Source organism: Elephas maximus, chromosome 7 (genome assembly GCF_024166365.1).
Source record: "Elephas maximus indicus isolate mEleMax1 chromosome 7, mEleMax1 primary haplotype, whole genome shotgun sequence".
NCBI lineage: Eukaryota > Metazoa > Chordata > Mammalia > Proboscidea > Elephantidae > Elephas > Elephas maximus.
Window position 1 is genome coordinate 125,039,152 of NC_064825.1, and position 14,867 is coordinate 125,054,018.

The following is a 14,867-nucleotide window of genomic DNA, read 5'->3' on the forward strand; positions in this document are numbered from 1 at the left end:
GTACGTATCCTCCCCTCCTGTCACATGCCAGTAAGCTCGTATCTTTATTTTAGTCATTCCATTAGATATGAGTCCTTTACCCTAAGCCGTCTCCAGTATGTTTGGGAAGTATGTGGGGTCTGAAAGGTAGGCACTGTTATGTACATCCTTACAGATCAGGGTCATCAAACAGTATAATGACCAACTGAGCTAATGGACACAACCTGTGTAAAACTCAGAAGGTAAGGCCTTCTACTCTCACCACCCTGCAGATGAGGGGCGAAGCTACAGAAGCGTTACCGCATTGCCAGTTTGAACAAAGACAGACTTGACTTGCTGATGACCTCGTGGTGATCTGATGGGCGTTTTGGAAATAAGTCTTTGCCACTGTCTGTTTCCTGCCCCAGCCCTACCCCAAATGGCATCTAGCTCTTGAGAAAAACTGGGTGCAAAATGGGCTCAAATGCAGCAATGAATCTGAGAATGGTGCAGGACAGGGCAATGTTTCCTTCTGTTATACATAAGGTTGCTGTGAGTCGGAGCCGTCTCAATGACACCTAACAACAACAAAGACTTCCATAGTGTGCCACTACTAGCCAAAAGGTTTGTGGTTTGAACCCGCCTGGCGACACGTCGAAAGACAGGCCTGGCGATCTGCTTCTGAAAGCCTTGAAAACCCTATGGAGCAGTTCTGCTCTGCACACATGGGGTCACCATCAGTCAGAATCAATGTGACTGCAACTAGCAACAATAAAGACTCCCATTCCTCTGGAACCTGGCTGGGAAGAGCCAAGGGTCAGCCTTGCGGTGCAGACTGTGTTGAGCCTTAGGCTTGACTGCTCTGTCTGTGGTTGGGGTGAACCACCCCTGAGCTTATAGCCAGTTCCACAGCGAGCAGTTTGCCTGGCCCTAAGCCTGAAACGGCCTGAGAACCTGGTTTCTTTCCAGAATTTCAGAGGGCGAAATAGTAGAGCGCTTTGTTTCATTTCATGCTCCTTTCTGGTGGATAAAACTCTCTCCAATATTAGAAAATAACGTTTTACTCCTGACCCATGTTCTCCCCCACACTTAACAAAGATGGGCTGTGTCCTGCTCCCAGACCCTGGGCTGGCCTGGGAGGGCCTCTCCTGCCCGGTGGCCCTCTGTCCCTGAGGGGCCCCGGGAACACGGCTCTTGCATCATTGGGAAGACCAGGTCAAGACAGAGGACAGACTTCCATGTAGAATGTCTGCTTGTGAAATCGGAACTCTGGAATGAGGACAGGGCGGTTGGGCTCAGGTGTTAGAGGAGGTCAGGGGAGTGGGTCTCACTCAGGGTTCACCAGCCCCTGCTAGCTGTGTCCTTGGTGGTGTGTCACTGAGATAGGCCAGTGGCGTGGCCATGCGGCTCCCCAGTAGGGCCACAGTTTGCCCCACGGCTCCAGTCACTCCACAGTCACACAGTCGTGAACAAGCCACTCTAGGCCTCTGTTCCTTTCTCTGAGAGAAAAGGGACTGGCTGTAGGGAGGCCCTCAAGCACCCTGCCAACTCCAATGTCCTGGCTCCAGCTGCTTCAGATAGTGAGCAGAGTGCCTGGGCCTTGAGGGGCTGGTCTACTTCTCACTGGCAGCCTGGCTGTGGAAGGCTTTCACGGGGTGTTCACCATTTCCCGACTTCCCTTTCCACCTCTGGCGGACATTTTTTCCAGAGGGTTGTCTTTTACAAAGACCATTCTCAGCAGTCACACACCGCTTAAAACCCTTTAATCATCGGGCATTGCACTTACATGCTCAGCATGAAGCCTGTTCCCTGGAGATGTGGATGGAGCTCCACTGTCATTTCCATAGCCTCATTTCTGGGACTAGGGTACGGCAAGCACTGCACTCCTCTAGGGCGCAAAACTTAAGGGGATGACAAAAACCTCAGTAATCAAGCTAAATAATGTTTTTGGCTTTAATTGTCATGGAAATATACACAACAAAACATTCACCAATTCAACAATTTCTCCATGTATAATTCGGTGACATTGGTTACATCCTTCAAGTTGTGCAGTCATTCTTGCTTTTTCCAAATGATTTCACCACCTTTAACATGATCTCAAGGCCCCTAAGCAAAAACTTTCCCTCCTCCCCCACCCTTGGTTGTCACTGATATTCTCTCGTGCTGTGGAGTCGATTCCTACTCATAGAGACCCTATGCGTTGTGGAACAGAGCTGCCCCGTAGAGTTTTCTTGGCTGTCATCTTTATAGAAGCAGATTGCCAGTCCTTTCTCTCATGGAGCCATAAAACCCAAACCTACTGCCGTAGAGTCAATTCTGACTCATAGTGACCCTATAGGACAGAGTAGAACTGCTCCATAGAGTTTCCAAGGAGAGCCTGGTGGATTCGAACTGCCAACCTCATGGTTAGCAGCCACAGCACTTAACCACTACGCCACCAGGGTTTCCTGTGGAGCCATAGCTACTAATAATCTTGGTTTCTATATATTTGCTAATTTCCTGTAAGTAAGATCACACAATATTTGTCCTCTGACTTATTTGACTCCGCGTAACATTTTCAAGGCTCATCCGTGTTGTGGCGTGCATCAGGACTTCATTTCTCTTTATAGCTGAAGAAATAGTCCATTGTGTGTATGTACCAGATTTTGTTTATCCATTCATCTGTTGATGGGTGCCAAATAGTGTGTTAATGCAGTATATTGCAAAATCAAAATTAATGCAAAAAAATCCATGGTGAGCAAAATATCAAAATTTTAAATAAATTTTGGGCTGTGCTGAGCCGTATTAGAACCAGAGGTAAAAGGAAAAATGTGTGCCGCTGTGTACTTGTTTAGGAGCCCTGATGGCGCAGCAGTTAAGCTCTCAGCTGCTAACCAAAAAGATCAGCGGTTTGAACCCAGCAGCTACTCTGTGGGAGAAAGATGTGGCAGTCTGCCTCCGTAAAGATGACACCCTCGGAAACCCTATGGGGCAGTTGTGCTCGGTCCTGTAGGGTCGCTATGAGGCAGAATCAACTCCACAACAATGGGTTTCGTGGTTGGCGTTTATATATGTGTTCGTATGTATTTTTTTAATGGCTGATATTTTTTCCAGAACATTAAAGTAGTTGAAAAATATTTAAAAATTGAAAAGTCGCTGTATTAAAAGTCACCCTATTACTTTAAGTTTATTTTATTTACACCAAAAAATTTATTATCATTTTACTTAAGTTCATTAAAATTTAAGACCATCACTTGGTCAAGAGAAATTGTCCAACATGGCAGCTCTCTGTTTGAAAACGAGATGAGCAAAAAATTAGATTTTGAAAATGTTACTGATGAGTTTGCGTCCATTAAACCCAGGAGTGGACATTTTTTCCTTTTGCTTCAGGTTCCAAGATGCTTGCTTGGCACAGCACTGCCTGGGTCTCTGACTCACCATAGGGCCTTCATTGGGTTTCTGAAAGAGTCAGTGCTCTCCTGCTCCTCCCCCCTGGTTGGGAAAGCACTCCTCACTCTAGCCACCTCCTGCTTCTCCAGTTCTGTCAGCTGCTCTCTTTCTTTCTCTTTCCCATCCCCATTTCAGCTTGGTGTGATGCTGGACTCGCCTTCCTAGCCCAAAGCTCCCTGAGGGCAAAGGGCTTTGTGTCTTGGCTCTCCACTTCCTCCCAGGGCCCAGCAAAGTGGCTGGCCCAGAGCAGCGGCAACAGCACAGCATTCTGGGAACACGGAGGGCTGGTCATTGTTCCTGAACAGCCAGGGCCTCACAGCGCCAGGGAAGGAGCAGTTCTTGAAGTATAGAAGGGAATCAGGACAGAAAATAACCAAACCAAACCCATTGCCATCGCGTCGATTCTGACGTGTTACGGAGTAGAACTGATCTCCATAGGGTTTTCTTGGGGTCCCTGTGTGGTGCAAATGGTTTGCCCTTGTCTGGTGACCAAAAGGTTGCAGGTTCAAGCCCACCCGGTGGCACTGTGGAGGAAAAGGCCTGGCGATCTGCTTCTGTAAAGATTACAGCCAAGAAGACCCTACGGAGCAGTTCTTTTCTGTAACACATGGGCCTCCAGGAGTCTGAATCAACGCAAGGGCACAAAACAACAATGATCTTTGTGGAAGTCGATTGCCAGGTCTTTCTTCCAAGGAGTCTCTGGGTGATTTCAGACTGCCAACTTTTAGGTTAGTAGTCAAGTGCAAAACATTTGCGCCACTTAGGGACCTGGCAGAAAATAGCATGAACAAAAAAATGTTTTGTCATTACATCTGATCCCAAGAGCAGGGAGAGCTGCGACTGTCCAGCCTCACAGACCCTCATCCCATTGCACGTGGTCTTCATGGCCCATCTTTCTTCCCAATGCTTATTCATTCAACAAACATCTACTGGTTGGTATTTTCTAAACATTTATAACCTGCCTTGTCCCTCAACTTCTTTGTGCCAAAGACTTCCATTTGATTGTTCACAGGAATTTTGTTCCTCTTGACCAGAAACTCAAATGTGTCTTCTAATTCCTTAATCCTCAAAGCTTTCACTCTTCAACATGTTTTTGCTCTGATGTTTTCTGGGTGTTTTGAGATCTGCCTGTTCCCAGGGCCTGAGGTCATCGCCGGGCCTGCAGCTGTTCATAGCCGTTCCCACCCATGGCTTTCAGTGACCGGTGGCAGAATTTGCAGAGACCATGTTTGTGCCAAAAGCATCTCCCAAGTAAAATGCTTGTTTTAGCAAATAGGCCATTTTATAGATGGCCGCACCCTTAGCCAAAGCATCTCTCTAGCGACAGTTCACTGTATAATCTTCAGGCTACAATAATAAAATAAAATGTAAAATTAAAAAAAAGAAAAGTCTGTTTCCTTCTGTGTGTAACTGGGTAGCTTTGTTGAGGGACACGCTTCTGCAAAATGTGCCAGGAGCTTGAGCTGGGACATAGGAATCTGTGGCCTTGAAATACCCATGCCGTGTTCCTTGTCTCATACCAGTTGCCACCGAGTTGACCTGACTCATAGCAATCCCATGTGTGTCAGCGTAGAGCTACGCTCTGTAGAGTTTTCTTTCTTTTTTTTTTTTTTTATTGTGCTTTAGTTGAAGGTTTACAGATCAAATTAGTTTCTCATTAGACAATTAATACACATATTGTTTTGTGTCATTGGTTGCCAACCCCACGATGTGTCAACACTCTCCCCTTCTTGAGCGTGGGTTCCCCGTTTCCATTCATCCAGCTTTTGTGTCCCATCCTGCCTTCTTGCCCTCCATGCCCCTGGGCTGGTGTGCCCATTTAGTCTCATATGTATGGTTGAGCTACGTGTACTTTTGTTTGTTTTATGGGCCTGCCTAATCTTTGGCTGATCCATAGAGATTTCAATGGCTGAGTTTTTGGAAATAGATCGCCAGGCCTTTCTTCTCAGTTACCTCTAGGTGGACTCAAACCTCCAACCTTTCAGTTAGCAGCCAAGCACATTAACTGTTTGCACTAGGGACTCCTCTTGCCTCATGGAACTGTAATTTTATGCTTAAATAGCCAAGAAAGTTCTCACAGTAGCATGTCTGACTGTTCAGCTGTCTCTTGCCAATTATACCAGGAGCTCTCAGAGAGCAGGGACCACTTTATTTTAACAGCTTTATTGAGATACAGTTCACACACCTCACAATTCACCCATTTAAAGTGTGCAAATCAGTGGCACGAACTGTATGCACAGATTTGTGCAACCATCACCACAATCAATTTTAGGACAACTTTACCACCCCAAAAAGAAACCCCACACTATTTAGCCATCAAGCCCCAACCTCCCACCCCCTCCAGCCCTAGCCAATCTACCTTCTCTCTATAGAGATTTGCCTATTCTGGTCATTTCACACAAATGTTGCCTTTCATGTCTGGCAGTCTTTCAAGTCGCGTAACGTTTTCAAAGTTTATCTGTGTCGTAGCTGGTGTCCGTGCTTCATTTCTTTTTATGGGCAAATTATATTCCATGGTGTGGACGTACTACATTTTCTTTATCCATTCATCAGTTCGTGGGCATTTGGGTCGTTTCTACTTCTTGGCTATTGTGAACGGTGCTGCAGAGAACATTCACATACAGGTTTTTGCGTGGATACATTTTCATGTCTCTTGGGTATGTACGTAGGAATTGCAGGGTCACATGGGAGGGATCGCTTCTTGCTATCCTGAGACCTCTTCTTCTTGTACGACACCATGCACAGGAGACCTGCAGTGGGAGAGCAGGTGTGGAAGAGGGACCTGGGGTCAGGCCAGCCCCACTCTTGCTGACGTGCTCCCATGTGGCCCAACACTAACACTTCTCAGCCACCATCATCATTCTACGAATGAGGAAACTAAGGCCTAGAGGGATGGAGTGACTTGAATCCGCCCTGTAGTCCTGGCCATAGGGGCTGGCCAGCTACTCTGGACTCTGGTGTCAGGGCCACGTTCTGACTTTTGGGGGCCCATGGCACTGTGCCTCAAGGCGACGTTGGCCCTGAGTGTTGGAGATGCTGGGAACTGTCCTGAGGCAGCGGCTCCCCACAGGGGACCTCAGGGCCCTCGTAGAACGCACTGCTCACCTTCTGTCCCCTCCCCCCACAGGGCGCCTCAGCCAACTGGTGGAACCATCGCCATTTTCAGCATCACGCCAAGCCCAACATCTTCCACAAGGACCCAGATGTGAACATGCTACACGTGTTTGTCCTGGGCGAGTGGCAGCCCGTCGAGGTAGGAGGAGCCATGTGGATATGATGGGAAGTGTTTGGCCTGTGTGGGGAGCAGGGCAGGAATCTCTTAGGGTAGATCTTCAACCAGATGAGTCCACATCTGATGCTTCCCAGAAACCTTTCCTACACGTCCTGAATAATTCAAGCTGGCATTTATATGGAATGACCTTATGTGTAAATAATGGAAGCACTTTCTTATCAGAGTGCTAGGTGCTTTCCTCCTTCCCATGGGCCAGGGAGGAGCAGCTCCTGGCTTGTTTCTTCCCAGCTGTTGGTTGTCAGCTGCCATTAAATTGGCCTCTGATTCATGGCAACCCCATGCACAATGGGATGAAACACTGCCCGGCCCTGGACCATCCCCATGGTTGGTTGTAGATCAGACTGTTGTGATCCATAGAGTTTTCACTGGCTGATTTTCAGAAGTAGATTGCCAGGCCTTTCTTCCTCGTCTGTCTTAGTCTGGAAGCTCCACTGAAACCTTTGCGGTCTCATAGCAACAGGCAAGCCTCCACTGACAGACACGTGGTGGCTGCCCACGAGGTGCATTGGCTCGGAATCAAACCTGGGTCTCCCGTATGGAAGGTGAGAATTCTACGACTGAACCACCAATGTCCTCTGTTTCTCCCCAGAGGAGATGGAAATCTGGCTCCAGTTTAGCAGGAAGGGAAGATTCCAGGACACAAACTTGGTCCCCGACAGGCCAGCTCACATTAAGGAAACCTTGCTTGGAGGATCATAGTCCTCTGCACAGGGGATCCTAGGGGTAGTCTAGTCCAGTCCACTTTACAAATAGGTGAGAAAGCAAGTCTCGACGAAAGATGAGGATCCAGCCATTGCCGTCAAGTCAATTTTGACTCCTAGTGACCCTATAGGACAGAGTAGAACTGCTCCATAGAGTTTCCAAGGCTTCTGTAATCTTTACAGAAGCAGACTGCCACATCTTTCTCCCTCAGAGCAGCTGGTGGATTTGAACTGCCAACCTTTCAGTTAGCAGCCAAGCACTTAACACATTGTGCCACCAGGGCTCCTTGAGCTAAGGATGGGACCTCATCATTTAGTGGCCAGTCTAGCATGCAGCCCCAGATCTTCTGCTGGCAAGGGATCCCTGCACTCCACCATACTGCCTTGCTGTCGTATTTGTTTATTTTCTATTATAAACACAGAGTATGCTTATTACAAACATTGAAATAATACAGCAATGTACAAAGTAAGGAGGCGAGTCTGTTGTCTCCACCACCCCCTCTTTGAGTCATGTTCGCGGCCCCGAGGATACCCACTGTTAAGTATGACCTAGATATCCTTCCAGAGTCCCTGGTGGTGCACATGGTTAACATGCTCACCAAAAGGTGGGAGTTTCGACCCCACCCAGAGGTGCCTTGGAAGAAAGGCTTGGCAATCTACTTCCAAAAAAAAAAATCAGTGTCGAAAACTCTACAGAGCATATTTCTACCCTTACACACATGGGGGTGCTATAAGTCAGAATCGACTCGATGGCACCTGGTGTATTTATCTGTTTTTTAACCTGCCACCTGGCCAAATATGCACCCCTTCCCACAAGTGTACACGTAAATCGGCCTTATCCTTCCTTCTCGGAGGCTGTGCAGTGTTCTATTGTATTTGGAATATACAATACAGTGTCAGAACAGTCCATGGTCCACACTATTTTCTAAAACAGGCAAGTTGGATGATGCTAATTCTTAAATTTACTTTTTTAAAAAATTATTGATTTTTATTTTTGTTGAGAACAGCAGAACACACACCAGTTTGACAATTTCTACGTGTACTATGCAGTGACACTGATTATATCCTTCAAGTCGTGCAACCATTCTCACTCTCCTTTTCCAAATTGTTCCTCCTCCATTAACATAAACTCACCGCCCCCTAAGCCTCCTATCTAACTTTTTGAGTTGGTGGTGTCCATTTGAGCCCATATAGATAGTTCTTTTAAAGAGCGTAGTGCTCAAGGCAGACATTCTTTATTTTTTTTATTACTTGATCTCTATTCACCTGGAAGGAGCCCTGGTGGTGCGGTGGTTAAGAGCTCAGCTGCTAACCAAAAGGTTGGCAGTTCGAATCCACCAGCCACTCCTTGGAAACTGTCTTAGTTATCGAGTGCTGCTATAACAGAAATACCACAACTGGATGGCTTTAACAAAGAGAAACTTATTTTCTCACAGTGTAGTAGGCTACAAGTCCAAATTCAGGGTGTCATCTCCAAAGGAAAGTTTTCTGCCTCTGTCAGCTCTGGAGGAAGGTCCTTCTCATCCACCTTCCCCTGGACTAGGGGCTTCTCTGTGTAGGAACCCTAGGTCCAAAGGATGCACTGTACTCCTGACACTGTTTTCTTGGTGGTATGAAGTCTCTCTGTCTCTCTGCTGGCTTCTCTTTTATATCTCAAAAGAGATTGGCTCGAGACACAGTCCAGTCTTGTAGATTGAGTCCTGCCTCATTAACATCATAGAGGTAGGGTTTAAAACACATAAGAAAATCACATCAGATGACAAAATGGCAGACAATCACACAATACTGGAAATCGTGGCCTAGCCAAATTGATACACATATTTTTGGGGGACACAATTCAATCCATGACAGAAACCCTATGGGGCTGTTCTCCTTTATCCTATAGAGATGCATTGGAATCAACTCAGCAGCTACAGGTTTTGGTTTTTTTTATTCACCTGGAAGGGACCCTGGTGGCTCAGTGGTTAAGTTCAGGCTGCTACCCAAAAGGTAGATGGTTTGAACCCACCAGCTCGCTTCTAGCAGGAGAAAGATGTGGCAGTCAGCTCCCACAAAGATTTAGAGCCTTTGAAACCCTATGGGACAGTTCTACTCTGTCCAACAGGGTTGCTATGAGTTGGAATCAACTCGACGCCAGTGGGTTTGGTTTTTTTTTTTTTTTTGATTCTCTTGGAGCAACAGAGGAAATAGGAAACTCAGGAACGGGAGGAGGAAATGGAATGTGTGACGAATTGTGTCCGTGAACGGTATTTCCTTTCCCATGAGACCAGAATTGGATGCTGCCTGGCCACCATTACTGAATGTTTTGACCAAAGAGTCTAGAGCAGAATCTTGATCAAAAGAGGGAAAATGCGGAACAGAATTTCAAATGTTCATGGAACCCAGACTTTCTGGAGCCATTGAGGCCGGAAGAACCCCAAAACTATTGCCCTGAGAAAATCTTTAAACCTTAAATTTCCTTTTAATAAAAGCACCCCAAAGCATTTAAAGAATACCTTCAATTAACATTTTTTTAAGGTAGAGCCTTTCTCTGAGAAGGACTGGTAAAGTTCAGTATACCAAAAAAAAAAAAATTGACATATGCTTTGCTTTTTTGGAAATACACCAATTATGTAAACCAACATTTAGAAGATCCTTGTTGCTGTTACGCAAATCTTAAGAATCACAGTGCTGCAGGGTATGGGCCAGTGAGCATTTGCCAAACAAGGAATTAGTCCTCAGTTAAAGAGCTGCCTCTTGAACACAGTAGTATCCCCAACTGTGTTGGCATCCGAGACTTGGAACAGCGAGAGCAGAGAGCCTCTTCCCCCAATTCTGGTTTGTACCCCCTCTCTCTCTTCTTGTTTCCAAGAGACTATCTGAGCAGAAACATGGCTTTTCTGTGATTTAGCCAATTTAGGCAAAATGAGCCAAAATTCAGTACTTTGGAAGCATTGAGTCTTTTTGGCTGGGCAGGAATTTTATTTTCTGCCAAAATACAAGCTTTTGTGTTTCTTCTAGGAAAATTTGTTGGCTTTGATTAGAGGTGTATAGATAGAACTGGCTTAACTTGTTGCCTTCTGATAAACGAAGACAAAGGCTTCCCTTTATCGTTGAGGGCTTCGTGTTGTCAAGTAGTTGGGCATCCTGACAGACATTCTCTGTGTCTGTAACCACAAAACAGACTCACCAGCTATGTTGGCAAGAAGGCTTCTTTTCTTCTCTCTGCGTGGTAGCCAGTGGAGCTTCTTCCAACGTCCCCTTGCTATATAGCTTTGGCGCTGGGGCAGTGAGATGGGAGGTTGTGGAGATCTAGTGATTCAGTTGCCAATAGCAATGGGAAGACCATGGAAATCCTCTCTCACAAATTCATGGGGGAAAAGGGTTGATGGTTTCCTGGGCTCCTGGTTGAACTGGGCCTTGGCACCCACAGGGCTGTGGTGCCCTGGAAGGGGCTCTGGTCTTTTGACTGAGGTGATGATTGGTTTTGAGGACACTTCTTTCATGCCGGGCCCATCCACCACACCAGGGTCATCTATCCGGCCCCAGAGACGGCCAGGCCTTGGGGTCTGGAGCCACCATCCCAGCACCTGGAGCAAGATGCCAGCTCTTATTTATGGGATAGATAAACAAACTGGTCCAGCCAGCCAGTGCCAAGGGGCAGCCCAGCATGGAATTACTGAAACAGGGGAGTCTTGACAGAAAAACTCGCTTTATAGTTAATTTTCTGCTTTTTGGCCTTGTTTACGATTTCCAGAAGAGCCCTAGTGACACAATGGTTAAGCGCTCAGCCGCTAACTGAAAGGTTCGTGCTTTGAACCCACCAGGGGCTCTGCAGGAGAAAGACCTCACCATCTGCTCCTGTAAAGATTATAGCCTAGAAAACCCTCTGGGACTGTTCTGCATTGTCACATGGGGTTGCTATGAGTTGAAATCAGCTCTATAGCGCCCAACAACAATGACTTCCAGGAGGATTTTTGGTTTTAATGTAGCAAAATGTATTCATTTCCTTCCCTGGAGATTAATTTCTTTTAAGCTTAGAAAATTCTTTGTTCATATTATTATTATCATTTTATTTTTTTTTAATTACGGGAAATGTTTTAGCGAGTCAGGTGCACCGTTAGTGACATTAGCCACACTTACCATGCTGTGCAGTTGTAGCCACTGTTTCCAAAAATAAATTTTTATCACCCTGTATTTTCAGTTTTTTATGGTTTCATTTTTGAATTTATAACTTTTTTCTGAGTGGGTTTTTGTTGGTTGAGTTTTGGGAAGTAGATCCCCAGGCCTTTCTTCCTAGTCCGTCTTAGTCTGTAAGCTCCGCGGAAACCTGTTCAGCATCATAGCAACACACAAGCCTCCGCTGACAGACGGGTGGTGGCTGCACATGAGGTGTCCTGGCTGGGAATCGAACTCTGGCCTCCCGCATGGAAGGCAAGAATTCTGCCACCGAACCACCACTGGCCTCTGTGTCCAACTAGTGTCCATCCTGTCTATAAATCTTGCTGTTTTTCAGTTGGGTTTTGTCAGTTCCGTTTTCTTTTGAGTTTCCTGGGTAGACGATCACATCCTTGAAAATAGTACAAATTTAGTCTTTTCCTTACCTTTTTGACAGTCCCATTCTTATTTCCAGCTTGATTTTTATGACATTGGCTGGAACTTCTCTCGTAGAATTCAATAGTGGTGATATCGATGGCAGTCTTGTTTTGCTCATCCTTTTCTATTTTTGCTTTATCATTGAGGAAGCCCTGATGGCACAGTGGTTAAGAGCTCGGCTGCTAACCAAAAGATCAGCAGTTCAACTTCACCAGCTGGTCCTTGGAAACCCTACGGGGCAATTTTACTCCGTCCTATAGGGTTGCTGTGAGTCGGAATCGATTTGACAGCAACGGGTTTGGTCTGGTTTTTTTTAATCGTTGAGGGGAATGGAAAGGCCATTATCCTGGAAGCACTGTACATGGGCTCTCAGAAGCTGGGAGAGCCCCCTGCCCCCCGCCTGTGTTCCTACACTGGGACTCTGCCCCGCCACCTGTCTGCAGCTGTCTCTCCGGGCCTCCTGCTTCAGGCAGGCCTACTGAACAGGCCAAAGCTGCCGTTCCTCCTCATGCGGAACAGACTGCACACTGGGTCCCTCCCTTCTGCTCCCGCCTGGGCTGCCAGGTCGCCGTAGCTCTCTGTGTGAGTTTGCAGGTTCCCAGAGGAAGGGACTTGGCTGTGTGACAGCCCTCCTCCCCCAACCCTGGGCAGACAAGGAAGGCTCTTGTCATTCCTCAGACATTTTGTTCCAAAGCTGAAAGGTCCCCTCCTCCGGCCCCTGACACCCCCTCAGCCCGTCATCCAAGCCCGGCCATGTGGCCTGTGGAGAGGTAGACCACAGAAGGGTCAGCCTGCCTCGGGGAAGCCAGGCCACCGGGACTGCGAGCTCCCCTCCTCCCCCTGACCCTGGCCAGAGTCCTCTGCTATCGGTGTCAACTTGGGAACACACCGCCCCTACTCAAGGCAAGCCCTGTGTGTGCCACTGTCTCCTACCTGGAGTTTGGCCATAGCAAGCCACCAGCCCCCTCATCTGCAGACCAATAATGGGAAGTACTCCCTGTCTCCCTGCCTCTCCTCCCCCAGGGCCCTAAAAACCAGTTGCCATTGAGTCAACTCTGACTCATGGGGACCCCGTGTGGGTCAGAGTAGAACTGTGCTCCATAGGGTTTTCAGTGCTTGGGTTTTTTTGGATGTAGATTGCCAGGCCTTTCTTCTGAGGTGCCTTTCGGTGGTCTCAAACCTTCAGCCTTTCTTCAAAACCAAGCATGTTAACCATTCCCACAACCCCAGGACTCTGACCAGTTGTTGTCAATTCTGACTTTGCGTGACCCCATGTGTGTCAGAGTAGAACTGTGCTCTGTAGGGTTTTTAGTGGCTGGGCTTTCAGAAGTAGATTGCCTGGCCTTTCTTCCAAGCCACTTCTGGGTGGAATCAAACCACTAACTTTTCAAGCTGGATGCTTAACCATTTGTACCACCCAGGGACCCCATGACCCTGTCTCCTGGGATTTCTCCTGGGTATGACTAGGACTCCCCTGGAGGAGTGGAGATCTGTGGGTTCCTCCATACCCTGCCTTCAGGCCCTGCGGTCCCCAGTTGGGAGGAAGACTGGGGAGTGAGTGAGTGCAGGGGCCAGCACTGTCCAAGTGTGACATCACTTAGTACTAGTCCAACTCATGAGGAAGGAGCAACCACCCCATTTCATAAATGGAACAGCTGAGGTTGTCAGCAATGAAGTAACTTACTGAATGTAACAGCTAAAAAAAAACAGACAGTGTCAATCCCAGGCCGTCTGGCTCCAAAGCCAGAACTTGTGTGTCCTTCGGGACCCTGCCAGGGCCACTACCTGTAAGGCGCTCAGTAAATGTGTTTGTTGATGGTAACTCAGTTCATCCCCCGAGCCTGGAACATTGTAAAATACTTCTTCCTGTTCTACCCTTCCTCCATATACAGCTTGCTGTTGTTGGGCGCTGTTGAGTCGGTTTTCGACTCATGGCAACTCCATGTAACAGAGTAGAACCGCCCCGTGGGGTTTTGTAGGCTGTAATCTTTATGGGAACAGATCGCCAAGTCTTTCTCCCACAGAATGGCTGGGTGGGTTTGAGCCACCAACCTTTCAGTTAGCAGCTGAGGGCTTAACCATTGCGCCACCAGGGCTCCTTATACAGCTAGGTATTGACAAAGAGCCAGAGTGTGAAACCCAAGTCAGGTCAGGCACATGGCAGGGCGTGGCCTCACCTAGCCTGCAGTTGGCTCTCCTGGTTTGCAGGGACGAGTGCAGTGGGTCAGCCCTGCCCTCACAGATGACCTTTTAGTTGCCCCCAACTGAGGTCATCAAGATGGGAGGTGCCAGTTTACTGGAACGGGCAAGCAGTGGTGTGGCGTGGCATCCTGTGCACGCACACGTGTAGCCGTGACAAGTATATCGTGGCAGTCCCAAAGTGCTTTTGCATCTACCTCACCAGCTGGTTTCTTGACAGCCCCGTGCATGCACTACACGTTTTACAGACGAGGAGGCGAAGCTCAGGGAGCTGAAGCCGTCTGCTCAGATCACAAATCTGTTTCCGGATCCTGAACCTCTGTCCCTAAGGCCGGGAATCAGCAGACCTCAGCCCCAGTGGAGAGGCCTGTTACTGCCAGGGGCCAAGAAATACTGTCGGCTCCTGTAGGTCAGTTTAGGGGTGAAATGGGAGGCCATAGGGAGCCAGCAGTGCCCACCAGCCAGGGGAAGCTCAGGGGAGCTTCAGCCCTATAATCTCTATCATACCCCAAAGACCACCATAAAGCCATGACAACAGTGTCTTGCTGAGCAAATGTAGCTTCATGTGAACTCCCCAGGTGGCTTCCCCCACCTGCACACACCTGCTTGGCCAACCTCAGTCCTTCTGCGGGAACCCTCTGGTCTCTGCTGACCTGCCTGGGCTGCCCTTTGAGCTCACTCCCCACATGGAGCTGAACCCTACGGAGAGGACT

At 47.8% G+C, this 14,867-nt stretch overlaps 1 protein-coding gene across 2 annotated transcripts in view; it reads left to right on the forward strand.

The window, feature by feature from the left end:
- FADS2 (fatty acid desaturase 2) overlaps positions 1-14,867 on the forward strand; it is a 43,962-nt gene that overhangs the window by 13,336 nt on the left and 15,759 nt on the right. For both annotated transcript variants that reach the window (XM_049892186.1, XM_049892187.1), the window contains exon 5: positions 6,515-6,640. In XM_049892186.1, the coding sequence (XP_049748143.1) occupies positions 6,515-6,640 (126 nt within the window). The remainder of the gene's footprint in view (positions 1-6,514; positions 6,641-14,867) is intronic.